The following is a 27,001-nucleotide window of genomic DNA, read 5'->3' as shown; positions in this document are numbered from 1 at the left end:
GACAACGGATTTCCGGACAAACTGACTCGATTGATCAGAGCTACCATGGCGCAAGTGATGTGCTACGTGCGTGTTTCGGGGATTGAGACATGGGGATTGAGGGTTGAGACAAGGTGATGGACTTTCCTGTTTGCTGTTTAACATCGCCCTTGAGGGTGTGATCCGGAGGGCGGGCATCGACACGAGGGGCACAATTTTCACAAGGTCTGTTCAGCTTCTGGGCTTCGCGGATGACTTCGACATCATATCACGTAACTTTGCGACGGCGGAGGAAACTTACGCCCGACTGAAAGCCGAAGCTGGACGGATCGGATTGCGGATAAATACGTCGAAAACAAAATACATGCGAGCGAGAAGCTCCAAGGAGAACAACATCAGCCTCCCAACTCAAGTCTCTGTGGACGGTTATGAGCTTGAGGTGGTCGATGAGTTCGTGTATTTGGGGTCACTGGTGAGCGCCGACAATAACACCAGCAAAGAGATCCAGAGACGCATCCAGGCAGGAAATCGTGCCTACTTTTCACTCCGGAAGGTACTTCGATCGAATCGAGTGCGACGACGCACGAAGTTGACGCTGTACAAAACCCTGATAAGACTGGTAGTCCTCTACGGGATCGAGACGACAACGCTTCTCGCGGAGGACCTTAACGCTCTTGGAGTTTTTGAACGGAAGGTGCTACGGACTATCTACGGTGGAGTACAGACGGGCGACGGAGAATGGCGACGGCGCATGAACCACGAACTGCACGCGCTGCTTGAAGAGAATCCCATTGCACACCTGGCGAAAGTTAATCGGTTGCGGTGGGCCGGTCATGTCGTAAGGATGCCGGACGGCAACCCTGTGAAATCACTTCTCTTTAGCAACCCTGCCGGCACCAGAAATAGAGGGGCGCAGCGTGCACGATGGCACGACCAGTTCGAAGGAGACTTGCGGGTGATGAGACGCCTGGGGAACTAGCGAAACACAGCCCAAAACCGAGCAACATGGCGACAAATTCTTGATACAGCACGAGCCACCACGGCTCTTGTCTGATTGGTAAGCATGGGCGCAACTACGGGGGGGCTAAAGAAAGTGTTTAGCCCCCCCTAGAATTTCTCAGAGAATGATTGTATTCAATATATCTACATTCCATATTACTTATCAGAGCATCAAAATCAACACAAATTGAGATGTCGTCATTCATTGGTTAAGAACTAGTTTTGCACCCAGAATTGATTCTCAACCCTTGCTCTCTTACTCACCTTACCAGTCAGACGAGAGCTGTAATAACTCGTGATGTATCAAGAAGTCGCCATTTTACTTGGTTTTGGGCTGTGTTTCACCCGTTCCCCAGACGTCTCATCACTCGCAAGTCTCTTTCGATCTGGTCGAGCCATCATGCACGCTGCGTCCTTTAATTTCTCGTGCCGGTAGGGTTGCTGAAGAGAAGTGATTTCACAGGGTTGTCGTCCGGCATTCTTACGATGTGACCGGCCCACCGCAACCTGTTGTCTTTCGCCAGGTGTGCAATGGGGTTCTCTCCAAGCAGCGCTTGTAGCTCATGGTTCATGCGCTGTCGCCATTATCCGTCGTCCGCTTGTGCTCCACCGTAGATAGTCACCTTCTGTTCGCCGATAGGCATCTTCTGTTCGAAAACACCAAAAGGACTTCCGTAGAGGACTACCGGTTATATCAGGGTTTTGTAGTTTTTTGTATCGAAGTGGTCATGTTCGATCATCACCGTGATAGGTGCGTACGTTCTTAATGTCTGAGAAGAACGGGCCGTCGTTGAGAACGTGGTCAACTTGTTTTGCTGCACGTTGGTCGAGGAAAGAAAGGACTTTGGACTGCTAATCCGCGGGAAGCTGCGAAGTTGGTGCATAGCAGGCTGTGCGGGCCGATAACCGGCTTATATAAGTCTTTCCTTCCGTTCATGTCCCCAACGACGATCTTGATGTCTCTACGCGAGCAGCTATCGTGCCTTGCGGCCACAAATCCACCGTACCTTCTCTCCTTTCCGTCAAAGCTCCTGGAGCGCAACGATCCGGGATCCGGGTCGTTAAGCGATCTACTGTTACATGTACTGAGCTTCTAATCGTCGTCCTTAAGCAGGTATTAGACGACGCAAATATTTTCTGTTTTTGGTACGATTTTTATTTGCACAAAATAAATTCTGTATTAAAAAATAGCAAATATTTGCTTCGTCTAATGCCTGCTTTATTTCGTCGGCTGGGTTTTGAATTCTTGATTCTCCGTAGTATGTTGATTTTAGTATGCTGCCTTACTAGGGCTGCAATGCCTTGTCTCGCGACGGAGCTGCCGCCATAGATGTAGCTGGCGAGACACCGCATTTCATAGTTCAACCGTCCGGTCCAGATCAGTCGCTGTTTGAGCCGCCCCTAGCCTGTGGGGTAGACGCGCAGACAAGCTGCTCTCTAAGGAGAACAACTACCCCTTCCTGTCAGCATACGACCAAGTTCCCACCGGTTCACCGGTTTTTCCTTGGTTGCTCGTATCCCAGTCGGTACCACGTGGAGGTAGGAATAGGGCATTATGCCTTGAACCACACTGGGCTCTATTTTAATCTAACTAGTACGGGTGAACTGTTAAAAAACACTGCCCAGCCGTTTACCAAATCTGGCTCTCCTCAATAACGAATCAGTGTTGCTGAAAAAGCTTGGCGTTGACGGTGTGTTCAAGATATTCAGTACATCTTCGGAGATTCTATCCCTAAGTGATTTGTTTCTGCTTTTACGATACTATTTTAAGCGTTATTAAATAAGCATATACAAACTCTTTTTTCTCTTTTTTAAAATGACATACATGAAAACTAGCCCCCCCTAGAAATTTTCCTTAGTTGCGCCCATGTTGGTAAGGTAAGGTAAGAACATTCGTACCAGTAACACGAAATTTGATAGTTTTAAATACACCTCCCCCGCACCTTTGCGTCAGAGAACACTCAACAGTTGGCAATCATCATGGAATTCAGATGAACTGGGACGGTGGTTACATTCCATTTTTCCTAAGGTATCGACGAAAGCATGGTTCAAGGGGTTGGATGTAGGTCGGGACTTCATTCGCGTGATGTCCAGACTTATGTCCAATCACTACACGTTAAACCCGCATCTCCTTCGTATAGGGCTTGTAGACAATAATCATTGCATTTGTGGCGATGGCTACCATGATATCGAGCATGTTGTTTAGTCGTGTGCCGAATTCTGTGGTGTTAGGTCCGAGCTTATAGATTCCCTTCGGGTCCTAGGAAAACAACCGAACGTACCCGTTAGAGACATTCTGGGAAGCGGAGATCTCCAGTACATGACACAGCTATACGGGTTTATAAAAAAAAAGGTGGGATTAAAATTTGATTTTTGAAGTAGAATACTTCTCTCAGGGAGTTCGGCTACATAGGGATGTGAAATGAAAATCTAAAACCGAAAAAAGTGAAAAATATGTCCAATTTAAAATGCTAATAAATCGGTTAGTATTCAATGGATTTCCTTCGTTCTTGCAGCAATAGATTGAAAAATCTTCTAAGATTCTTCCCAAAATAAGATAATTGTAATTTTATTATTCACACTATTGTACTATTGAAAATAGTCAAGCCTTGTCAAAACGAAAAATTCGACCTCTGATTGGTCGTTATATGCTTGCTTCCCAAGCACGGTCGTCAGAATCATATACCTTGCAATTGAAAACATGCTATTTGGCCTATACAAGAGCCTGTTTCAGCCGGAGCCGCTCATAATAGTTCTAGACAGCGACAACAGCAGTCGTCTTTCCTTAGCAGCAGCACTAGCCCTGTGGTTGGTCACCACGTCTCAGGAGCAGCGCGATTTTTCTCAGCGTGTGTCGCCAGACAGCCATTATTCCCCCCGTGTTGGGGCAACATGATAATTGCCATCAGGAAATCCAATTTCGGAAATCAAAATGCCTTTTTTAAGGCAAATAAACAAGTCATTGAAAGTTAATAATTTTTGTCAACGCAAGCAAGCATTCTGTGTTGCATCCTAGCAATTCAAATTTGTCGCACCCGTCTAATTTACTGAATGTGAAATAGCTTCCACAGTGCATGTTGTCCGTGTATCTTAATTCCACCAATGTTAGGGCAGCTCAAAGGTTGTAATTAGCAACCGATTTTGAACCGCAACATGCTTTTTTCAAGGCAAATAAAAAAATAATTGAAGGTTAATAATTTTCTGGCATCAACACAAGCAGACATTCTGTGCGGGATGCAATCAAATTCTAATGTAGTTGTCTAATTTTCACTTTATTTAGTAAACCCCCCACTGTAGGGGCAGCGCAAAGGCGCGATCAGCATAACCGACATTGAATAATTAACTGCCCTGTTAGTACGCATTCACAAAAGCAGTTAGTTCGACTATGCAGAGCTAATATGAAGTCGATTCAATCAATCAGTATAAACAGAATTTCGTCGTCTCCCAGCTGCCAAGTTGCAACATGATGCAACAAGCAACAGCGAGCAAACGAAATCGCTTGATGTTACAAACCGCAATAAGATACGGGTTGAAATCGTTGCGTGTGTGACTGACACGCAAGCAGCCGGGTCATCTTTCTTGTAAAAGTATTCTACTTCAACCTTGCGGTCGTGGCTTTGCATACAACCTTCTTGTGATTTTTTTCATCTATTTGTTAGATTACAATTCCCGTCATAAACTGAATGAAAATGATACACCATGCTGGAGACACTAAAACGAAGACTCGGCATCTTCATGTTCACGCAGACACCTCAGACCAAAACTGCTCAAATGGAACATCACTGCTTAGCCATGTACAAATAAATAAATCCTGTGACTCAATATAGTTAAAATCAAAATTGTAACTCCCCTCCTCCCATCACCCATCACTCAAAATATTTTTCACATTATTGCGACTTTTACGCCAAATTGGACTACCCCGAAATACATGATTATCACAGTCGAATCTCGCAGACGATTTCGCAGTTTGGGTGATGGGTATCGATACTAGCGTTATCGAAACGCTTGACAGAAATATTTTATTATATAGACATAAAAATCTCTATCATGACTGCTACCTTGGTAGGTTAATAAAAAATCACTCCAGCAATGGTCACTGCGCTACTGAGGTGTCAATTTGATAGAGCGAAATAAGAAATTGGGCAAGGATTGATTATCACAGAAGTCCAAACAGTCATGCAAAGGGCAATATTGTTACGTGAAATTTCCTGTACTTATTCATTTTCTGTCATTTTGCAGGATTTATGTGACAAACGTAACATCTACGTAAAAATCACATGCATACTATTAGCGAATTTCTTTATTCCACTGCGTAAGAAAGAGATGCCAGATAATTGTTTACGAACTAAGCACGTGCGGTAGTGGGTTGAAGTTGACAAATTTTACAGTACGCTTCGGGTAGCAAGCCAGGTCAAAACTGGGTCAAAATCGAGCGAATAAAGAAGGGTTTTGACAGCAGTTAGTGCGCTTTCAGGTCAAAACGAGGCGAGCTGGTGGAATAAAGTAATTCGCTATATGTTTTATCACGTAGTATCAACGTGAACTTGACATCGTCAAACAGAATGAAGTATCTCGTGAACTCTCTGTGCGAAAATGTACAGAAATCAAAATGGCGAAGCTGTTGTGTAATTCAGTCTCTGAACATAATCGATTTTGACGATGGTTTGCCAACGAGTGAGATTTAGAAAAACCAGAAGAATTCGACATCGAATCTTTAGCTTACAGATTCTTACACATATTCAGTTCAAAGATCCAGGAGTTACCTGAACATAAACAGTTGCAGCTAACAGTATTGATCGACGGTGAATGGCTTAATATTTGTCAGTTTTTATGTCTTTCAATCCATTTTTGAATTGGCGATTTTGCATGCCCGTGTGATTTATCAAGCAACATACACTAAGGTCGCTTATTACGCGGGTTTCTTTTTACACGGCTTTTTTTACGCGGATTCCGGAATATACGCGGTTTTTTTACGCGGATTCCGGAATTTACGCGGTAATTTTTTTGTGTGGATTTCGGTTGCCCTTCACTCGGAATGCAGAATTAACGCTGGTTTTTTTACGCGGATCCCGGAATTTACGCGGTTTTTTTACACGGATTCCGGAATTTACGCGGTTTTTTTACGTGGATTCCGGAATTTACGCGGTTTTTTTTACGCGACATGTATCCACCGCGTAAAAAGCGACTCAAGTGTATTTCGATAAATTCTGAAAACTATTTTCTCTCTCTTATAGCGAATTTCTTTATTCCACCAGCTCACCTCGTTTTGACTTGGAAGCGCACCAACTGCTGTCAAAACCCTTCTTTATTCGCTCGATTTTGACTCAGTTTTGACCTGCTGTGCTGCCCGAAGCGCACTGTAAAATTTGTCGGCTTCAACCCAGAGTCTATGTATATAGAGTCGCGCGAAGAGAAAATCTATCGTTCCGGCAACACAGTTTTTGTGCCGTTTGTTGCCAAGAACTATACAGTTCTGTTTTTCACCATGCATAAGCGAATATCATTTTTTTAATTTCTTCACAAGGTACACAGTTTTGTAAGATTACACCGGTGATGTTTTGTTAAATTTAAGTGAACCAGTGTACAGGTTTAATATTGGATTAAAATGTGTAAGTAAAACTTCGGAAAAACACATATTCTTTATTACGCTCAATTACAACACTTTTCATCCACTCCCAACATTATCACCTTGTTTATTTACATTGCTCGATTGGTGCCCTCGTTTGACACTGATTTGGTTCCTTTGGTTTCATCTTTGCGGGACTCTTATTATAGACTCTGCTTCAACCCACCACCGCACGTGCTAAGTTCGTAAACAATTATCTGGCATCTCTTTCTTACTTGCGTCTTAAATGGCGATGACGTTTTATCATTCCTCGGCAGTTTTGCCCGCACACAGTGGAATAAAGAAATTAGCTATTAATAATTTGGGAAACCACAATCGAAAATTATACCTTTGAATGAAAGTGCTCGATCAAAAAATCGATCAAAGCAGATAGGTCCTTTTGGAATGTTTCTCTAGCTTTTATAAAACGTAGTAGCTATCAGTTGATCAAATACTTTCCACTTTACCGGTAGTTGAATTGTAGGTGAAAATCACATGAAACACATAAGTCTGCTGAATAAGATTCACAGGGTAAATCATATCTCCAGTTCATGATGAACTCAAATGACAATCCCGTAAAATCTACGTGAAAACGACAGTGGAAAATATTCACATAACTTTTCCGGTAACTATAACGTGAAAAATATTTTGAGTGCACCCTCCCCCAACCAGAGATGCCAGATATACAGACAAATCTGTATTATACAGACTTTCTGTGTTGCGATACAGACACGCATAAGCCTACAGATTTTATACAGACATTTAGTATAATACAGATATTACACAGATATCTGATATTCTACATAATGGTTTTACCAGTATACACAAAAAAACGAACACAAAAACCAAAAGTCACTGTAGCCGTTGCTGGAAAAAGTGAACTAGGAACTGAACACTTTGCTGAACATATTAATCTTGCTTTTTTGAGAGTGAAATCATGACAACGGGAATCGAGTCAGGCTATCGGGGTTTTTATCGGCCCCGTGGGCACTAATCTGCCTGTTTCGCCCCCAGTAACAAACAGCTGATTGTCTCGATCGATTGCCATGCAGGTTATATTGGTGAAAAGACCGTTTGTTCTATTCGGAGCAATATCCAACGTTGAAGAATTGCTTAAAATGTCCCAAACCTTGAAGGTACTATTTTTATAACCGCGAGACTTCTGCCATCATGTATCAGTTTAGCTACATTACGACGAACGACGATTTTTATCACGGGAAAGACTCTTACTTCTATGTGTTACTTAGATTTAAAAGATAAATTAGTTATCGATTAATCTACCAACTATGACAGACTCGAAAAAGAATAATCAAAACAAGCAATAAAACAAAACAATCTGACAGGTCGACAAATAATTAGGTATCAATGTATCGGTAACTTTTTTTTCGCAGCGGTATACAGACTTATTCAGACTTGCCAAAAAAAAGTCTGGCATCTCTGCCCCCAACCGAAGAAGGGATGACGTAGTATACTAATATTCCCCAAGTAGACTGACTTTTCCAGTTTTTCGAGCAGTTGCAGTCATTTTTTCCAAAAACATCTGGCATCTCTGCATATTGCTTTTAATTACAAAACCAAAACCAAGTCAGCTAGGCAAAACACGTGCGGTTTTTTATTTGATATATTTAAAAAAAAAGTATTTCATTTTCCAAATAATGGGTAAAATCAAGGTGGAAAAACCCGACAATGAAATGGATGTTTCGATCGTTAAAGAAGAGGATACTTACGACGATAAATTGAGGAATGCCAATGCAATTTCTCAACCAATGGCATCCAGGAAATTAACGAAGAAGATTCACAAGCTCATCAAAGAGGGTAAGTTTGGGTAATCAATACGCTTAATTCGTGACATTTAACTAAGTTTTCCAATTACATTTGAAGCCTCGAAACACAAAACCTATCTGCGCAACGGACTAAAAGACGTTCAAGTACGCCTTAGAAAAGGAGAAACCGGGTATGTGTTTTTTGTAGTATGGATGAGTGCTTTCATTAACCTATTGTTCTCATTTACAGATTAGTTATCTTTGCTGGAGACGTAACTCCAGTAGAAATAATGTGCCACTTGCCAGCAGTGTGCGAAGAACGCAACATTCCCTATTGTTACACCCCAAGCCGTAAAGACTTAGGTGCAGCTATGGGCGTAAAACGCGGTACGGTAGCCATGCTAGTACGAGAGCATCCAGAATATCAGGAAATGTTTGATAAACTAAAAGTAGAACTCACAGCTCTTCCGATTCCTTCCTAAGCTTGGTAAGCATTTCTCGCCTTTTAATTCTCTACCCTTTGTTTTATGAAGTACACCGACGTGTATCCATCGCGATTAAGTTTAGTTTTTAGTAAGCTAAAGTCAATATAGATTTAAACACGACTTCTAAAGATGTGAGGTTGTAAAGTTTTATTAGTGTTTTGCGAGTACATCGATACCATACAAAATGTAAGATTTCTTAAACTGCCGAAATTCCTTAAATAATGCTAATTTGACTAAGTGAGATTATGCGGGATTGAGTGGTAAGATATAACATTTAAACGGTGGACTGTTTACGCCAAGGGAATGCGAATTAATATGTATAGTACCTCTAGTATCTATTTATTAAAGTTACGTTGAAATTCATCCTTAAAGGCGTTTCCGATAATTGCGTGAGTGTTACTAGGTACATATGCTACCAACATATGACATAGTTATTTTATTATTCAGAGCTACCAAATTTTTAAACTGATTCGCACGCTAAACAGTTTGAAACAAATATTTAATGAGCTCTGCATTAGCTTAGAGTTCTACTTGACAACGCCTCTGCATGTATAATTTGTTGTTCACTATAACTGTAAAATTGGTACTGTAATAGTCATACCCTGTTATTAATAAACCTGCTACGTGATACACATTTTAAAACTTATCAAAACAGACGTTATAACTAAACAGCTCACGAATAGAAAACATCAATTTGTGCTCTATACTTTTTTTTTAATACTTCACACACATTCTACAGCCAGTTCAAAACATCTAATAACAAAATTAAAATTGTCATGACACTGAATTGCATATGTAAACATTTTATGATAATGTACGAACGGAATAGTATAGCAAAAAATCGAGTGACTATTAATATCATCGTTATCAAAATTGTAATGTCAGTTAAATATCCTGTTTCTACGGCGGAGGATTCTCATCGAGAGAACCCTCCTGCTCCCGGATGTACTGCATAAAGGGTGCAACACCGCCTCCGCGTTCTTGCATCGATTGCTGACGAAGCATGGCACTCGGTGGATTCTGTTGAGTCCATATACCGTACAGTCCCGCGCTGTTGTTGGTGAAAGGCTGTTGCTGCGTTGTTTGTGGTTGCTGCTGTTGGAAATTCTGCAACAAGAAGTACGCGTATAAATTTAGTGTACCAAACATTTTTTTCCTTATATTCTCAAAATATTGAATATATCAAATTGTCAATAATATTTGTATGATAACTGTATTTTAATTATTTTAGTGAGGTTACGAATAAACGTTTCTCACCGTTCCTGTAGGCTTCTCCACAAAAGGTGGTCCGATGCTTGGTGGTGGCATAGGTGGAAGCCTATATATCGGCCGACAAGAGAGCAATTGAATAGCTTCAACTAAACCGTCCTGACTGGTAACCGAGGAGTGCCAGGTTGAGTCCGGTGTTGTGCTTTGACTGCGATCACCGGTAGAAGATTTGGCTCCCCCAGATTGCTGCTGTGGGACAGCTAGCTTGGAAATAGGCATTATTCTTGTTTGATTCCAATGAACAGTCGTTTTGTCTGCTTTGGCCTCCCAGGGCATAGACCATCTACGCATCTGACTTTCGGCATCCAATGCCGACTCTGAGTTGACCTCCCCGGCCGCAGCTTCAGACCACCGCCGTTGACCATTAAGAGTAAATAGTGGAAAGTTGAGAGGGCTTCGAGATCCACGATAGAATGGCGCTTTCATCCCGGAAAGATGCCCAGGGTTAGGCAAGGGACCTCTAATGTTGTCCAGATAACCCTGGATAGGACTTGGTCCTCGAATATCATGAGGGGATGGACCGCGCGTCTGCTCATAAGCTGTTGTTCCGTGATCTGAAGAACCTTGAGTTGAGATTGATCCACGGTCATACAGCCGAGCTTCTTGTATTTTCATACCGAAGTGCGGCGAAGGAGTTTGAGATCGCTGATCATTTCGAGCTATAGCAGCAGCTGCTGACATGGGATGCTGTATCATAGGACACTCAGGATCATGCGGAAAACCAACTTGAGTTTGACACTGATAGCAACACATCAGTTGTGCAAATGAGTCGCACGATGCGACACAAAATTGATGTTGGAGATTAATCATAGTTTGAGCATTATCTTGTAGAATAAGCTGATTGTACTCTCGAATATGTTGCAAGTCATTTTCCTGATCCACCGAACTAAGTGGCTGAGTTTTGAAATCTTGTAAAACACTAACAATATGAGATTTAACTGTACTTGTTGCTACTACCGATGCTCGAGCTAAATCATCCCAAGCCGTAATAAACTGAAAAGCCATGTGCGAAGGAATTTGCGGTGTTATAAAAGGTTGCTGTTGCTGCGGTTGTGTTTGCTGCTGCTGCATTCCACTGCCACCGGTTTGTGATTGCTGATCCAAAGTAGCCCACGGCTCTAGAGCAGCTATAGTTTGCGCCAAACGATATCCAGCAGCACAAAAGTTATTCATAATCTGCAAATAATTCAACCATGCTCCAAGACATTCGCTGACGGCCGATTTCGCGGATCCCTGAGAGCTACTAGAGCTTGTCGAAGGTGATATGGAAGAGTTACTGTATGACAACACTCCGGAACCAAGTGAGCTGCGAGGAGTGGCCTGAGTTTGAGCCAACGGATCGTCCTGGTCACTCATGGTGGTTAATTTCTCGCAAGCGGTGTCCAACATTACAGGTAAACCACTCGAAACGTTGTTTATCGTAGATATAATATCGTTTTATACCCAAAAAGGCTTATAAAATTTATCAGCATCACAATTCAATACAAAAGCACTGATACTTATCCCTACACAGTTTTCTTGTCTGGATGGGAGGTTTACATTTTCACCGCCTCCCAGAGTGCCGAAATGTTCATAGTACTTTGAAATATTTCTTACATCTTCAGAAATGTTCAATCGTAGTTGATTGGGTCATATTTCATCTAGAATGAAAATACTAGTTAACATTTACATTGCACTTTTAATCTACTTCAGTTTTTAATTCTATCACACAACTTGATGTTCCGAATGTTTTGCTGACATAAATCAAACTCGAAATATCTTTTGCCCCGAACCGACAAAGTTGTAGATAATAACTTTGTCCTTCCAAAAAAATATATCAACTGTAAAAAAGTGAGTTTTTGAGATATTCAATTAATAATTATATATTTTTTTAGAAAATTTTTCAAAAGTTTCAGCCAAATCAAATATGATAATTGAGAAATATGATGAATTTGAAACATATTTTTGAAACTGCTCATATGCAATATGTAAATGGTTTGACATATAATGTATCTGAGCATCATTTTATAATGAAATAATTGAAATTCCGTGTCTTTCTTGCATACTCTAATATAAAACTTTGTGAATTGGTTCGAAACCTAGTCCGCTAGCAGTAAACCTCATACATCATGTTCAATGCAGTGGGACCGTTGTCACAACTATTGCTTTTTGAATGTGATTGAGTATACATAGCAGTACATTTCATCTTTAGAAAAATTAAGATTTTCCAGAATAAGTCGAAATCTTTGTTTTATTATGAATATTTAACATTTATGAAAAAACCCAAAACCATTGCCATTGTACAGAGCCAAAGAGATGGCAACACGATTGCCTAGCAAATACATTTGTCAATATAATGTCAATTTGCAGGCCACAACAAAAAAAGAAAAACTTTTTTTCTGTTCTGGCTTCCATTTATTCTACGAATACAAACAGTTTCATGTTCAGAATGACGGGAAAACATATTTTCTAGATATTTTTTTAATGGAATTTGTGTTTATCGAACATACGAAATGGATAAATTGACTTCAATTAGTGCGGGACTGTTTATGGCTGCCGATGTTTGCGCAATCGTTAGTCTTGCTATGCCAGATTGGATAGTCACGAGTGTTGGAGGTAAGTTAGGACAAAAAACAGTCTAACATTGTTTTACCTGGTACTTTTTATTTGCAGGAGAAACTCGGCTTGGTTTAATGTGGACTTGTATGACCCTCTACAATCGACCTCAGGTGTGTTTCACACCTGAATTGCAACCGGAGTGGTTAATCGCTCTCATATGTATTTTTGTGGGTTGCATCTGCATTACGACTACAATCATTCTACTAGCGTCCAGTAATTGGGATCGCAACGTAATCCCCTATGCCCGATGGGTCGGGTTTACAGCAAGTTAGTATCTTTAGTTAGCTTCATTTTTACAAACTCAGCAATAACACATTTTTAATTCTAGTGGTTCTGTTCTGCCTAGCTGCTGTAATTTTCCCACTCGGTTTCCATGTTGACGAAATTGGTGGCCAGCCGTACCATCTGCCACATTCGCATCAGGTCGGAATCTCGTACATTATGTTCGTACTGGCCTTATGGATTACCGTCATTTCGGAGTTGTTTGCGGAAAAGGTTTGCTTGCCACAATTTTAAGAGCGAACCTTTTCCGATTGCTAAAACAATGCAAACAGTATTTTGTCTATTATTGTCCAGAGTTTTCAATCAATCTATGGAATTGATCAATTTTCCATATCTATAAATTTAGGGTTTCGTTAGACTTTGATTAAGGAATTAAACGTGTGATATTATTTATACATTACATACAATTCTTATTATAATCCGAACATTCGACTGGTTTAATTTGATTCTAACTCTGGTTATTGCTAACATAATCTGTAACATCCTTTTTGTATGCGTTGCAAGGGCAACTAAGCATTCAGATAAAGTTACCAATGTTAGTATAGTGTAATTTTTCGTATATTTATTTATCTTTTGTATAATCGTAAGCTTCAAACTGGCTTTTAGTAGACGTTTTCATAATATTCGATAAACAAACACTATTTAACGTGTGTGGATGAGCATCGACGATAATACGAAGCAGAACAAACAAAAACGGGAAATAGCATAAGCATGTGTAGAATTCAGTAGGCAAATAATGCAACATAAAACATAAACAAACCCATATTTGGACGATTGCGTTAAACTTTTGTGTGTTTTGGTATTAGTAGTAGATTGCGTTTAGGTACGGGCAGGATGTAAAGTGACAGAAAAGTACACATTGTCGCCGTCATCATAAAAAATAACCGGAAAAGTATCATAACAATGTTTCGTTTGATCATACTCAATTTGCTATTTGTACTGAACGCTGCAATTGGTGATGTGACGTATCAAAAGCCAAAAATTTTAATTGCCACACTAATTCGAAACAAGGAACATACATTACCATACTTCTTTTCCTATCTAGAAAGTTTGGACTATTCTAAAAATCGAATTTCTCTGTGGTAATTGGTAGATAAGGTTATCATTTCTTCTGTTTTCCTCACGCTTTTCTGTTGTATTTTCCAAGGATCCGTTCGGACCACAATGAGGACAGGAGTGTTGAGATTACCAAAATCTGGTTGAAGAGGACATCAAGATTGTATCACAGCGTCGACTTTGGTTACCGCAGTGACGTGGAGAAACGTCCCGATGAAAGCAGTAGCACTCATTGGTCCGAGAGCCGTTTTGCGGATGTCATCCGCTTGAAGCAAGAAGCCCTGGACAAGGCACGCCATATGTGGGCGGACTATATTTTGGTAAGCTACATTTATTTGATTTATTCATACATTATAACGCGGAAACCGATTTATTCTTAATTACGATTGTTTTTCATAATCGCGATTAAAACTATAGTATTCGTTGCATAAAAGGATCGCTAGTTGAGCGTTCCCGATAAAGGTTTTTTTAGATGTTACAGGCTCTGAATTGAAAACGAAGATCATCGTTCAACTTTCTAGCAGAGCATTTTTTCCTTATCATGAATTTAAAAATTAATAAGCCAGCATGTTTCGTTCACGAAACTTGTGGACCAAACTATATTTTCTTGTGAATTTATTTAATCAGTAAGAGCAGCATAATACTATTCTATTATTCTTGTACTGTGTCAAGTATTGTGAAAATGTTAGTTTGTGCTGAATAGTAAAAGCATTTATGTTAAATTTTATAGAAATCAGGAACCGAATATTAATTGCATAGGTAACTTGAATATTTGACTTCTTTGGAATTAATGCCATCTGTTTACTACAGTAGTAACCAACCATTCTCATTTTATTTCCAAGATACTTTCCTAATTGGCATCGAGGTACAAGCCTGATCGAATCTAAACTTTGAGAGGCAATATAATCGCATTGCTAGCCTCATGATCGTCCTGTACACATTTTGTGTCGAATGAACAGAATCCGAGATTGTAGCACCTGTGATTGTTTTGCCATTTAAAGTGACATAATTCAATTCAATTGCTACCTTCAAAACACTTTTAAAAAATCACAGCTGTATTGAACGTAAATCGTAGGCACAATACGATTTTTAATTAGTAACAAGACTCGTACCTCACAGAGAGTGTTGAGGGGCAGCCTTGGGATTCCAATTCTAAACCTGAGGCGATCTTTTTACCATACCCTTGTGTACTGGCAATAAACATGTTTCGAGCAGCCTCAGAAAAACAGGTTTTTTCCCTCGAGCCCTACGTTTTCGCAAAGTAGAAAAATTAACTTCTCTACTAAATTCAATATTTAACAAAAGAACAATGAAACAAATAAAATTAAACGATTTTCGCATGAAACGTTTACTTTATATATTACTGGATTCATCATTATAATAATTATTAAAAAAAATATTTTCTTTTTCCATGCTTTTTTTCTGTATGGACCCCACTGCGACCAATAGTTTTTTACATCTTTTGTGGCATTGTCCGGACGTTTTTGCTGTTCGCAAGTAATCTGCTCCGTGTTATAGTGCCTTTTGTCTTCTCCTTCAGACTTAGTAACCTACTTTCTTCCTATCGATCTTATCATATCCTCTTGCAGGCTATCACTCTTACAGCGTATAACGTGTTATAAGTCTAAGATATTATCTACTAAGATTCGAACCGTCGAAGTGGACTCTGTAACCTGGCGGTTACGAAGCTTTTTTTCCATGCTACCGAAAGTTGAGATTAATTTTTAGCCAAATCCGCAAAACTCGCTTCAAGTAACTTATCCCCAGTATGAACAAATTGTACATATTTTATTTCCATTCTTAAATTTCGAGCATCTCACTTGAGAAGTGATAAAATATTTTTTATAAACCTGCGGCCGAATTCCGAGCACACATTTCTTCGAAGAGAAGATAATTTCTTCATATACTTTCAATGAATGTTTCAATGTTCTCGGAATTCGGCCGCTGGTCTATTAAACTTTCTAATAGGCGAAAACCATATTCCATTCCAAACTATGAGAACATTTTTAACCTAATTGATAGGAATTTTTTTAGCGTATAACTTTTGTCTTTATGCGCAGCCACAGGGATGAATGCTGTGCTGTCAGGTTGTAATGTATATACTGTTGTACTCATCATCATGCTGTTGTACTTGCAGTTGCAGTGCGATAATTTTTTGACGTTTCTGAATATTGATTGAAGAGGTTCTATTTTGATAATGTTATCAAGTTTCGAATTATGATTTTAAGTTCATTAGTTTCTCAGTAGTTACACTGATTGTGATGACCACTAACGGAGATAGTGAATTGTTTCCATCAAATGTTACAATACTTCAATATCTGCTGGAAAATGATTCAACAGGAGCGGCGATAAAAACAAAGGGCGTTGGTTCCCTTGCAAAAGATAATTTGACCAACAGTCTACCGGAGTGCACCTCTGTAAATGACACCAAATCAGACCAAGAAACAATTGCAGTCTACGAATGTTCCAAGGCTAACTGCGGAAAGTATTATCTGCAGCTAGAGCATCTGAAGGCACATGAGCGAATTCATTCTGGCGAATTGATTTGCAAATGGGAAACGCATCCCGGTCAGGATGGAAGAGAGCAGCAAAATAATACTAATAGAAGTGGTTTGAAATTTCTTCTGCAAAACGAGCGTCTAGAACTGGTTTTCCAAGGGAATGATGATGTTACTGACGATGCTGATGAGCGGGAATCTAATAAAACTACCAGCATTATAAATTACGATGACGAGACTGATACCTTAGAAAACACAGCCAATGATGAAGCGATTACTGATACGGAAAACTATGATTCAGATCAGAATGATAGACATGCAGTACCCAGCTCACAAGTGGTTCATTTGTATAATGCCGATATTAATTTAGATGATAATTATATCCTTTTGGAGGAAGATCCCGACGAGTATGTACAAATATGTTCAAATCAGGACCAAACAATGCGGATCACGTCTACTAAAGCGCGACGATATCTATGTCCTTGGGAGGACTGCGGAAGAGCCTACACCAAGTCGTCACACGTTACTGCTCATTTACGATCTCATACCGGGGAGCTTCCGTATGCCTGCACCTGGGAAGGATGTGAACTTCGATTCTCCCGAGCAGAGACATTGAAGCGACACTTTCGGAGACATTCAGGAGAGCGCAGCTTTGTATGTCCAGAATGCCCAGCCACTTTCGGCCGAAGTGATCATTTACGAGGTCATATGAAACGACACAATATTGATGGTTTCGTGATAGAAAAGGTTATTAAAAATCCTGAAAGGGTGAAACAAACCCGAACATCAAAACTTTCAGCCATAGCTGGTAGGTTGAATAAGCATAATAAGAAGACAGGGCTTGCTTCAATTTTACCGCGCAACTTCCGGTGCGAATTTCCTGGTTGCGATAAAAGCTACACTCGGTCTAGTCATCTGCGAGCACACGAAATTTTACACAGCGATTCGTTTCCTTACAAGTGTCCCTGGGAGGACTGCGAACGGGTTTATGCACGATCATTCGAACTTTCCCGGCACCGCAGGAAGCATACCGGTGAGAAGAAGTTTGTGTGTCACATTTGCCAGCAAGCTTTCATGCGAAGCGATCATCTTTCGATGCACGTAAAGCGTCACAGAGGTACCATTGAAAATGGTTCGAAATAATATACCTATCTACTTTTTAAAATTGTTGAATTTCAGCATAACAACGATCATGGTTACAGTTTATAAATGGTGCAGCAGATGTTGTATTATACTTCGTATAGTAGGCCATATTCTACTTATTGATTACAACCAGAGTTCGCAATTGCTCAAATAAAGAATTTTACAACACGAACAAATTGAAAATTTAGTTGATGACAGACAATTGAAGCAAATATCATTTACAGCAGTTAATACTGTAACAACAATAACACTTCTTTGGAAACAATTCCTCGTTTTTTTTTTTCAATTCTTCCTGTGAACGTGAGTGTGGCACATTTAAACTTTTATAATGTAACGTTTGTTTTGTTTTCAGTTTCTGGACGCAGACGTTTTTCTTACAGACTCTAGATCCCTCACTAAATTGGTTAACCTGAACTTACCAGTCGTCGCTCCGATGTTACTGTCGGATGGTCTTTACTCAAACTTCTGGTGTGGCATGACTACCGATTACTACTATCAACGAACCGACGAATACAAGGAAATTCTTAACTACGAGAAAACCGGCGAGTTCCCGGTACCAATGGTGCACAGTGCTGTGATGGTCAACGTAAATGTACTACAATCAATCAATCTCACCTTCGAGACGAAACGTTTACCGCCTGGACTGTACGAGGGTCCTCAGGATGATATTATCATTTTTGCTATGTCCGCCAAATACGCTGCAATACCCATGCACATTTCCAACGCTATTGTGTATGGCTATATTTTGGTGCCTTTAGAACAAGGGGAAACGATTGAGAAGGATCTAGATCAGCTAACGAATATTAAATTATTCATCATAAACGAGTATGGAAAATTGAATCTGAAAAATGATTTGAAGACGTTCGTAACACAAGTTCCTAAGTAAATTCAAGCGGGTAAATGCGTTGCAAGTATATAAGATAACACCCTTTTATCTATTTCCAGGGATAAGTTAAGTTTATCAAACATTATCATGATCAATCTCGAAAGACGACCAGAACGACGTGAGAAAATGATAAATAATTTTGATCAGTTAGGTTTGGAAGTTGAATACTTTCCAGCTGTCGATGGTAAACAGCTTAATGACGAAAGGCTTCGTGATATTGGAATCGAGTTTCTTCCGGGATATGCGGATCCGTATCACCAAAGGTAGTTATAATGTGAAGTATTATATAAACAATGATAATGTGTTTATACTCGCAGGCCTATGACTATGGGTGAAATAGGTTGCTTTCTCAGTCATTATTACATCTGGAAAAAGATGATAGAGCTTCAGCAAAAAGAAGTGCTTATTCTAGAAGATGACATTCGTTTTGAACCGTACTTTAAAAAACGGCTCTATCACCTATTGGAGGAAGCCAGAAGCATCGGTGGATGGGATTTGATTTATCTAGGTCGAAAACGATTACAAGAAAATGACGAAAAATGGGTTGTCGGATCAAAAACCATGGTGAAAGCTGGCTATTCCTACTGGACCTTGGGCTACTTAATTTCTTTACAAGGAGCACAAAAATTGCTATTCGAAAAACCATTGACGAAGCTAGTTCCTGTGGACGAATATCTTCCTATTATGTTTGATAAACACCCGAACGAAACGTGGGTGGCGTATTTTGAAAACCGTAACCTCGTGGCGTGGAGCGCAGCTCCGTTGTTGCTCTACCCAACACACTACACTGGAGACGATGGTTATATATCGGACACTGAGGACTCCATCAGAATTGATAGCATAACTGAAAAGTTTAATGAAACCGTGGATAGTTTCCCGGAAAAGAAAGGTGACAAAGAGCAACTTAGCAGCAATATACTGTTCGATGCCACCACAACTCAAGACGAGCAAGAACTTGATTTTAAAAATAGGAGAAACGAACTCTAGCATTGGACACGTTCTGCCTGTTGGTTTTATAATTAGGCCATTGCAGCAGGTACGTGTTAGTATAAATTGAAAGAAGTCTAAATTTAGATAAATTTTCGAGAGCAATGAAACCATTACCAAAAATTAACGTGCCTTATTAAGCTATAAACAATTTAGATTATTATATAACAATATAAATTTTATAAGAACATCACAAGAATAATTACTTTTTTGCTCGCGGACAGTCGTATGTATGAGGCAAATTTTAGGCCCTTATTACAAAGGGCGGGACGAGCAACTTGTTCGCCCGTAGTCACTGACCAGGCGAGCAAAATGTTGTATTAGGGAACGCGAGTGAAACTTGGCTGGTGACAGACTCGTTCAGAATCCAGCCGACTCGCCATCTAAATACCAAAATTGGTCGAACGAGTTACTCGCCGCTTGCCTCGTCTTCTGTAATAGGGCCCCTTATATGTTTAGGATAATCGTTGCAGGTTCTAATTAGTCAATTCCTCAATTTTCTGGTTCACAGTTGTTTGTTTCCAATTCCGACTGCTCTCGCCAAATTATGCCAGGTCTGCCCAACTTACGCACTGAGGACCTATTTGTCTTGTTCGGATGTATTTTAAGCTTATTTCATTAGTTCACATTTGAACCTATCCGCCGTACCCGCCATATTACATTTTCTACATTAGTTCTTTAGAAACGTACAAAAACTTGATCTTTTTGAATTGGTGTCAATATCTGTTGCCTAAAAAGCACATAATCACCATTGCCATTTGCTTTTTTCCCCGTATGGACTTCCTCACTGCGACAAAATCGTTGATCTTTTGTGAAATATGCACGGGTGTCTGCTGTATCCCGCACTTCTATTATTAACAATGCCGACATTGAGGAAGTGGCTTTCTTTTTATTATTGGTTTATTTGTGCTCTACTATACCGAGCCTCCTTCCTACTGCCAAATATCGCCAATTATAATTACCTGGAAGAGAAGCTTCGTCGTGCGTCCTTCTGGCCAGTTTTATTGATAAAAATGATTTTTTGTTAAGAGGAAGTCACGCAAAGGTATTAGAATTTAGCGTAAAGGAAGGATAAGGAAAAAAAAGGATTCTTTGATAAAGAAGTTATGATTAAGGTCTATTTCAGCAGATCTCAACCTTTTTTTCGTCCGCGTACCCCTTAGCGATATTTTTCATATCGATTGTACCCCCTCGCTTGGAATGTTCTCGCAGAGTGGGAGAGAGTAGTGGTAGATCATGTTGTGGTAGTCCACTTCAGGTTTCAAGTTGAACTATGGCTTGTTTGATCCCTACCCATGGGTGGAGGACTTGACGGTGATCTGTCAAGCGTATTTCCTAACACAATTTTTGATTAGACAACTAATAATATAAATAATAATTTTACATTTTATTTTTTATGCCCAGCTGAATAATATGAATAATAATATAGTAATAACAAAATAGTAACAACTCAATATTCAATAATCACCATAATAGCATTCGTTTGTATTTTTTTCCTTATGTTTGATTACGCCTGACTTATCACACCGCTGGTTTTAGTCTCGCATGACCTAACAAAACTAAATACTGGCGGGGTCGGTAGGGCTTAAGCGAGGTTTATACTAACCCTAACATTACTAACAAAACCTCGTGACTGACGTCCACCCATTGCACTCATAGATATAAAGTAGCATGACTAACCCTTCTAATTTCTCTTACAATTACTACTACTACTCATATTATCATTTTTCTATATATATACATGTGTGTGTGTTTTTTTTCTTCACTAAATATCAGCTATTTTAACTGCGCGAATTTCTTTATTCCCATATGTCAATCCCAGTTACAATCTGACTGCTATCGGAACGTTTCATTTTGCCTTTCTCCTAGAAAGGTATAGCAATCACCTGCAAAACCGAAGATATAAAAGTGCTCCAAAGGGCCGAATGGCATATATCACTCGACTCAGCTCGACGAGCTGAGCATTTTCTGTATGTGTGTGTATGTGTGTGTGTGTGTGTGTGTGTGTGTGTGTGTGTGTGTGTGTGTATGTGCAGATTTTTATTCTCACTCACTTTTCTCAGAGATGGCAGGACCGATTTTCATGAAATTAATTGCAAATGGAAGGTCTTATTGTCCCATAAGACCCTATTAAATTTCATTGTAATCGGATTTTTAGTTTAGAGGTTATGTATCAAAATGTAAAAATCATGAAACATCATTATCTCTAAAAAGACATAACCGATTTGAACAAAATTGGTTTCAAATGAACGGGCTACCTAGAAAACCCTTAACTTTTGAATTTTATAAAGATTGGACATGTGGTTTAAAAGTTATGTAAAGAAACGTGTTTTTAGGACTGTTTAATCTCACTCATGTTTCTCAGAGATGGCTGGACCGATTTTCATAAAATCAGTGTCAAATGGAAGGTCTAGTTGCCCCATAAGACCCTATTGATTTGTTTTGCAATCAGACCATTACTTTGCCTGTTATGTTTAAAAATGTGAAATCCAGCTATGAAAAGGAACATATTCCGAAGACTACTTGGACTCACTCACTTTTCTCAGAGATGGCTGACCCGATTTCCACCAAATTAGTGTCAAATAATAAGTCTAGCTGCCTCATAACGTCCTATTGAGTTTTACTGTAATCGGACTGTAATTTCGTCTGTGATGTACCGAAATGTGAAAATCACGAAACTTCATTATCTCTGAAACTATACAACCGATTTGATCAATATTAGTATCAGATGAACGGGCTAGTTAAGAGTTAACTGATGAAATCTGATTGAACACGTGGTTTCAACAAATTTTGGCTGCCCTGTACGTTCCTATTTCATTTGATTATAATCGAAGTTAAGCAACCGTTATGTATTAAATTATTTATAAAACAACGAAAGTCTATTATCTCAAAGATAACATGACATATTTGAACATAACTAGTGTCATACGAACGAGTCATCTTTCAAACTTACAAATAACAAACTTCATAACAATTTGTTATGTGGCTCAAAAGTTATGGAAAGAAAAGAAATTCAAAGACCATTGAAAACTACACCTGCTTTGATCAATATAGAGGCCTCAACATAACTTAAATGTGGTATCATACTATTTGAACGTTCCAAATTCATTGATTCTTTGCATGTTTAAAATCTGCAAATGCACGACGAATCGGCCATAGGATACGATCAAAGACAAATAACAAATCGTTTAAAGTGATTGGTTTTATCGAAATGACAACATCCTCGACTTTTGGCTTCTGTACATCGTTTTAATTCTGAATGTATTCATATTGGGTGGTATTCGGTCATTTTCTGCAGATTTTCTGGCATCAATCTAACACCGGAAATACCCATATTGGGGGGTATTTAGTTATTTTGGTTGTTTTCCAGAAACTAAAAGTGGTCCTCTTTACACTAGTAAGTAAGAGCAATAAGTGTTGTTGTCTGGTCCCGTTTACGTGTCCGTTCTATCAGTGTTGTATGGTCGTCTTTAAGTTCAAAATGGTGTCCAGGGTCAATGTTTGGTTTCTATGCATCATCTCGATTACGTAAATATTCATATTGAGTATTATTCGGTTATTTTCAACTGTTTCCTAGAAGTTGCCATTTAGCAATTTAAAATGGCGCCTGAGGTCAATTGTTAGCTCCTTGCATCATTCTGGTTCCAGAGATACTCATATTGGATAGTATTTGTTTATTTTAGGCTGTTTTTCACAAACCGGTAGTCGCCATCTTGGATTTCAAAATGGTATTTAAGATAATTTCTGGCCTCTGAGCGTCATTCGGGTTGAAGAAACACCCATATTGGGTGTTATTCGATTATTTACGGCTGTTTCCCAGAAACCTGAAGTCGCCAACCTAGAATCCAAAATGGGGTCTGTGGTCGATTTCAGCTGCTGTGTATCATTCTAGATCCGGAGGGAGATACTCATGTTAGACGGAAATCGGCTATTTTTGGCTGTTTTCCAGAAACCAGAAGTTGCCATCCTGCAATTCATAATGGTGTCTGAGGTCAATTTTTAGCTTCTTGCAACATTCTGGCTCCGGAGATACTCATATTGGGTGGTATTTGGTCACTTTGGGCTGTTTTTCAGAAACCGAAAGTTGTCATTTTGGACTTTAAAATTACCAGTGAAATCAATTTCTGTCATCTGGGCCTAATGCTAGTTCCGAAAACATTCATATTGAATGGTATTTGGTCATTTCCGGCTGTTTGCCAGACACCGGAAGTCACCATCTTAAAATTCAAGATTGTGTCTGTGATCGATTTTTAGCTTCTGTCCATCTTTAATGGAAATCGTCCATTTCAGGCCGTTTTCCAGAAACCGGAAGTTGCCATCTTACAATTCAAAATGTTATCTGAAGTCGATTTGGGGCTCCAGTGCATCATTACGGTTCCGGAAATACCCATATTGGGTGGTATTTGGTCGTTTGCCGCTGTTTTTCAGAAACCGGAAGTTTGGATTTCATGATTTTGACTCCAACTTGAATTTCATGATGGCATTTGAAGACAATTTCGATCGATATTAGCTCCTGTGTATCATTTTAGATCCGGATATTCTATATTGCGTGGAAATAGGCCATTTTTGGCTGTTACCCTAAAACCGGAAGTCGCCATCTTGCAATCCAAAATGTTGCCTGAGGTCGATTATGGAACAGATTTATTACCACTAAAAACATTCACCTGCCAAATATGGTTCCATTTAGTTGGTTCGCCCTCGAGATGTGCAGAAATTTGTGTTTCATTTCCACTTCCAGAAAAAGGAAGGGCGTCCAACTATTATGGACATATTTGTTACCCCTCAAAACATCCACATGCCAAATTCGGTTTCATTTGCTTGGTTTATTCTTGAGTTGTGCTGAAATTTATGTTTCATTTGTATGGGACCCCTCCCTTCCAGGAGTGGGAGGGGTCTCAAACTATCATAGGAACCTTTATCGGCATTAATAACCCCTACATACAAATTTTCACGTCGATCGGTTCGGTAGTTTTTGAGCCTATATGGATCAGACAGACAGACCGGACTGCATTTTTATATGTATAGATTATAACATCCATGTTTTAGAACCTAAAGAGTGAATATACATTTATTGGATTGAAGCGTTCATGTAAATCTATTTTCACAAATAATAAGATTGAATGAGAAAGGCTGGGTCTGACCGCTAGGTGGATTAATTTAGGTTTTTCTCTTTGATTCGACCCATTATCGCGCATTTGGCACCTCAAAAATAGTTAGTCGCGCATCGTAACTTTTGTTAATTTCGGTATACCAATGCCCCATGCATTGAACGTCGACAGCTGTCTGGCATGTCTTTCTTGCTTGCGTCGTGAGTTGCGGGGTCGTTTCTTTATTCCAGGGGCGGGTGTGCTCTGACCCAGTGGAATAAAGAAATTAGTTATCAGTTGTACGTTTTTCCTTTTTTCTGCTAGAATGACTCTCTTGCGTCTATGGGTGGTTAAAGGGTTTAAAATATGTTGACAGCGTAAATGTGGATGTGTGTTGATTGTACTGTTTGGTTTTGTTGTTAATCCACTCCCTTCTCTCTTTTTTTATCGTTCTGCGGCTGCGAGATGAAAATTGCCGCAGTAGAACAACGAAAAGAACCAGGTACGTGACATAGGGCAAGAACGCGAACGGTCTTGCATGGGACATATCAAGGAGAGCGATCGAGGACAGATGACGGCATGAATAAAGGTAACAGACGTGAGGAGGAACGACCAAGAACACGAGGAAGACTGCCGACATAAGTACCAACGGTTGGATGGCTTGGAAAGGTATAGCCAACACTACTGTGGTATGTAAGGTAAAATCGGTAATATGAACCGGTGATAACAGGTACGTTCTCCATTCAAATCATATATTTACCGTTGGAACCTCAAGTCCAGAGTAAATTTGTTCATCTGTGACTTTGGTCTTGTCAGGTTGAATTGCTCCTGGAGGTTTTGACCTTACATTCATTATATAACTTGGGCCTAGTGCAACAGTAACCAATAAGTCAATCCGAAACCAAACTTGGAATCTATCAGATAGCCGTAAGGCTGCAGTGTCGAAGTAAGCAACATGGCTACGCTCGTCTGTAATGCTGTTAGATTCCGCTCAAAAGTCCCAGCCTTAGATTCCAGCGTATTAACGCTACAGATGGGCATATAAAAAAAAAACTATGGCTTGTTTGATTGCTACAGCCATGTTTTAAGAGCAAGATTGAACAACATATGAATTATTTTAAAGAAAAATTGTTATGTCCGCCATTACTGATTTTTCTTTCGCGTACCCTCTGAAGGCTTTCGAGTACCCCCAGGGGTACGCGTACCCCAGGTTGAGAACCGCTGGTCTATTTCATTGCATTATATCGAAAAAATAAGAACGACCCATCCGAAACAGGTGAAATACCCAAAACAAGAAAAATATTTCCAAGTGCTGTTTTCTCAACTCGATAATTTTCCTGATGGGATCGATAAGCGATTATAGGCAGTGTATCCTCATGCTAGGAGCGGTGTACAACAGCGTGTGAACCGGAACGGGCGGCTGAATCATGAAATTCTGCATTCCGCCAACTTCACCTAAAATGGCCGCCCCATCAGCAGGATGTAGGTGACGCAACCCTGGTAAAGTAGCATACCGAAACCTTACCTTACCACGAACTTAAACCTAAACCTTACCACGAAAAGTGAAATTAGAAATATGGAACGGAACAATCGGCAAAGACCTAAGCTACGAACACGGAAACAGCTACGAAAACGGTAAACGATTGGAAATTGGGGCGTCGGTTTCGTAGTGTTGGGGAATCAGAAAGGTGGAGGCTCATGGATGACCGTATATGCGTGTTGAGGATTAAGGGAAAATCATTCAACTAATCAACACCTGCGCACCGTCAAACGACAAATCCGATGACGTCAAAGAATGTTCTATGAGAATCTGGAACGCACCTATGACGAGTGCCAAAAACACGGCTATTTACCGTACCATTGAAACGACTACGAGAGAGGTGGTAGATACGACGCGTGAAAGACAAAGTAGCAGCTGGTTTGTTGCTGAGTACCAGAAAGCAACGGACGAAGAAGAACTGTGCCAGGAGTCGCATGCTCACTGTGGTTACACGTCAGAATAGAGAGAGATAGGAAGACAAGAGCTGTCGAAAATAGAGTCCACCGTCGAAAGAAGCGCGAGCACGAAGAGCAAGTGCTCGCCAGTGCAGAGGACAACTTTGCTAGAAATGACGTGTGGAGCTCCTGTAGAGCAGTCAACAGAGTAAGAAGCAGGAATTTCGCTGTGTCGGTCATGTGTGTTGACAAGGACGGCAACCTGCTTACGGATAAACCGACGGTTGCAGTCAGGTGGAAGGAGCATTTTCAGACACTATTAAACGGTGTAGTGCGAGAAGAGCAAAACAGGAACAGGATGAAGATTATGAGCGACGAACAAGCTGTGGAGAAACCAACACAGGGAGAGGTTAAAAAGGCGATAAAGGT

The 27,001-nt window shown here is 39.9% G+C and overlaps 5 protein-coding genes across 5 annotated transcripts; 4 read left to right on the top strand and 1 right to left on the bottom strand.

Moving 5' to 3' along the window:
* The first annotated feature begins 8,136 nt into the window (after nucleotides 1–8,136).
* LOC129724702 (H/ACA ribonucleoprotein complex subunit 2-like protein) lies at nucleotides 8,137–8,981 on the top strand. Its single transcript, XM_055679823.1, has 3 exons — nucleotides 8,137–8,398; nucleotides 8,465–8,537; nucleotides 8,597–8,981. The coding sequence occupies exons 1-3, from the start codon at nucleotides 8,239–8,241 to the stop codon at nucleotides 8,826–8,828; spliced, it is 465 nt and encodes a 154-aa protein (XP_055535798.1). The 5' UTR covers nucleotides 8,137–8,238; the 3' UTR covers nucleotides 8,829–8,981.
* On the bottom strand, nucleotides 8,969–11,684 carry LOC129724701 (uncharacterized). Its single transcript, XM_055679822.1, has 2 exons — nucleotides 10,089–11,684; nucleotides 8,969–9,938 (listed from the first exon to the last, which is right to left on the bottom strand). Exons 1-2 carry the CDS (start codon nucleotides 11,487–11,489, stop codon nucleotides 9,732–9,734), a joined length of 1,608 nt encoding a protein of 535 aa, XP_055535797.1. The 5' UTR covers nucleotides 11,490–11,684; the 3' UTR covers nucleotides 8,969–9,731.
* A 569-nt stretch (nucleotides 11,685–12,253) lies between these two features.
* On the top strand, nucleotides 12,254–13,375 carry LOC129723007 (uncharacterized protein C16orf52 homolog A). The gene is made up of 3 exons (XM_055676921.1): nucleotides 12,254–12,695; nucleotides 12,753–12,965; nucleotides 13,027–13,375. Exons 1-3 carry the CDS (start codon nucleotides 12,593–12,595, stop codon nucleotides 13,212–13,214), a joined length of 504 nt encoding a protein of 167 aa, XP_055532896.1. The 5' UTR covers nucleotides 12,254–12,592; the 3' UTR covers nucleotides 13,215–13,375.
* Nucleotides 13,376–13,667: 292 nt separating this feature from the next.
* Nucleotides 13,668–19,738, top strand: LOC129724239 (glycosyltransferase 25 family member). The gene is made up of 5 exons (XM_055678960.1): nucleotides 13,668–14,062; nucleotides 14,128–14,356; nucleotides 18,030–18,559; nucleotides 18,623–18,826; nucleotides 18,881–19,738. The coding sequence occupies exons 1-5, from the start codon at nucleotides 13,884–13,886 to the stop codon at nucleotides 19,548–19,550; spliced, it is 1,812 nt and encodes a 603-aa protein (XP_055534935.1). The 5' UTR covers nucleotides 13,668–13,883; the 3' UTR covers nucleotides 19,551–19,738.
* Nucleotides 14,408–17,707, top strand: LOC129724240 (zinc finger protein 678-like). The gene has a single exon (XM_055678961.1). The coding sequence runs from the start codon at nucleotides 16,298–16,300 to the stop codon at nucleotides 17,675–17,677; it is 1,380 nt and encodes a 459-aa protein (XP_055534936.1). The 5' UTR covers nucleotides 14,408–16,297; the 3' UTR covers nucleotides 17,678–17,707.
* Nucleotides 19,739–27,001: the final 7,263 nt, after the last annotated feature.

This window comes from Wyeomyia smithii, chromosome 2, assembly GCF_029784165.1.
Source record: "Wyeomyia smithii strain HCP4-BCI-WySm-NY-G18 chromosome 2, ASM2978416v1, whole genome shotgun sequence".
In the NCBI taxonomy this organism is placed as follows: Eukaryota; Metazoa; Arthropoda; class Insecta; order Diptera; family Culicidae; genus Wyeomyia; species Wyeomyia smithii.
This window is presented reverse-complemented; position numbering and strand designations above follow the sequence as displayed.

Excerpts from the sequence above, each read along its gene's own strand:
- LOC129724240 (XM_055678961.1), top strand. The coding sequence starts at position 16,298 with ATGACCACTAACGGAGATAGTGAATTGTTTCCATCAAATGTTACAATA.
- LOC129723007 (XM_055676921.1), top strand. The coding sequence starts at position 12,593 with ATGGATAAATTGACTTCAATTAGTGCGGGACTGTTTATGGCTGCCGAT. Across the intron at positions 12,696-12,752 it reads GATAGTCACGAGTGTTGGAG|GAGAAACTCGGCTTGGTTTA; the intron begins GTAAGTTAGGAC and ends TTTTATTTGCAG. Across the intron at positions 12,966-13,026 it reads ATGGGTCGGGTTTACAGCAA|TGGTTCTGTTCTGCCTAGCT; the intron begins GTTAGTATCTTT and ends TTTTAATTCTAG.
- LOC129724702 (XM_055679823.1), top strand. The coding sequence starts at position 8,239 with ATGGGTAAAATCAAGGTGGAAAAACCCGACAATGAAATGGATGTTTCG. Across the intron at positions 8,399-8,464 it reads TCACAAGCTCATCAAAGAGG|CCTCGAAACACAAAACCTAT; the intron begins GTAAGTTTGGGT and ends TTACATTTGAAG. Across the intron at positions 8,538-8,596 it reads CTTAGAAAAGGAGAAACCGG|ATTAGTTATCTTTGCTGGAG; the intron begins GTATGTGTTTTT and ends TCTCATTTACAG.
- LOC129724701 (XM_055679822.1), bottom strand. The coding sequence starts at position 11,489 with ATGTTGGACACCGCTTGCGAGAAATTAACCACCATGAGTGACCAGGAC. Across the intron at positions 9,939-10,088 it reads TGGAGAAGCCTACAGGAACG|AATTTCCAACAGCAGCAACC; the intron begins GTGAGAAACGTT and ends TTCTTGTTGCAG.
- LOC129724239 (XM_055678960.1), top strand. The coding sequence starts at position 13,884 with ATGTTTCGTTTGATCATACTCAATTTGCTATTTGTACTGAACGCTGCA. Across the intron at positions 14,063-14,127 it reads AAAAATCGAATTTCTCTGTG|GATCCGTTCGGACCACAATG; the intron begins GTAATTGGTAGA and ends GTATTTTCCAAG. Across the intron at positions 18,827-18,880 it reads GCGGATCCGTATCACCAAAG|GCCTATGACTATGGGTGAAA; the intron begins GTAGTTATAATG and ends TTATACTCGCAG.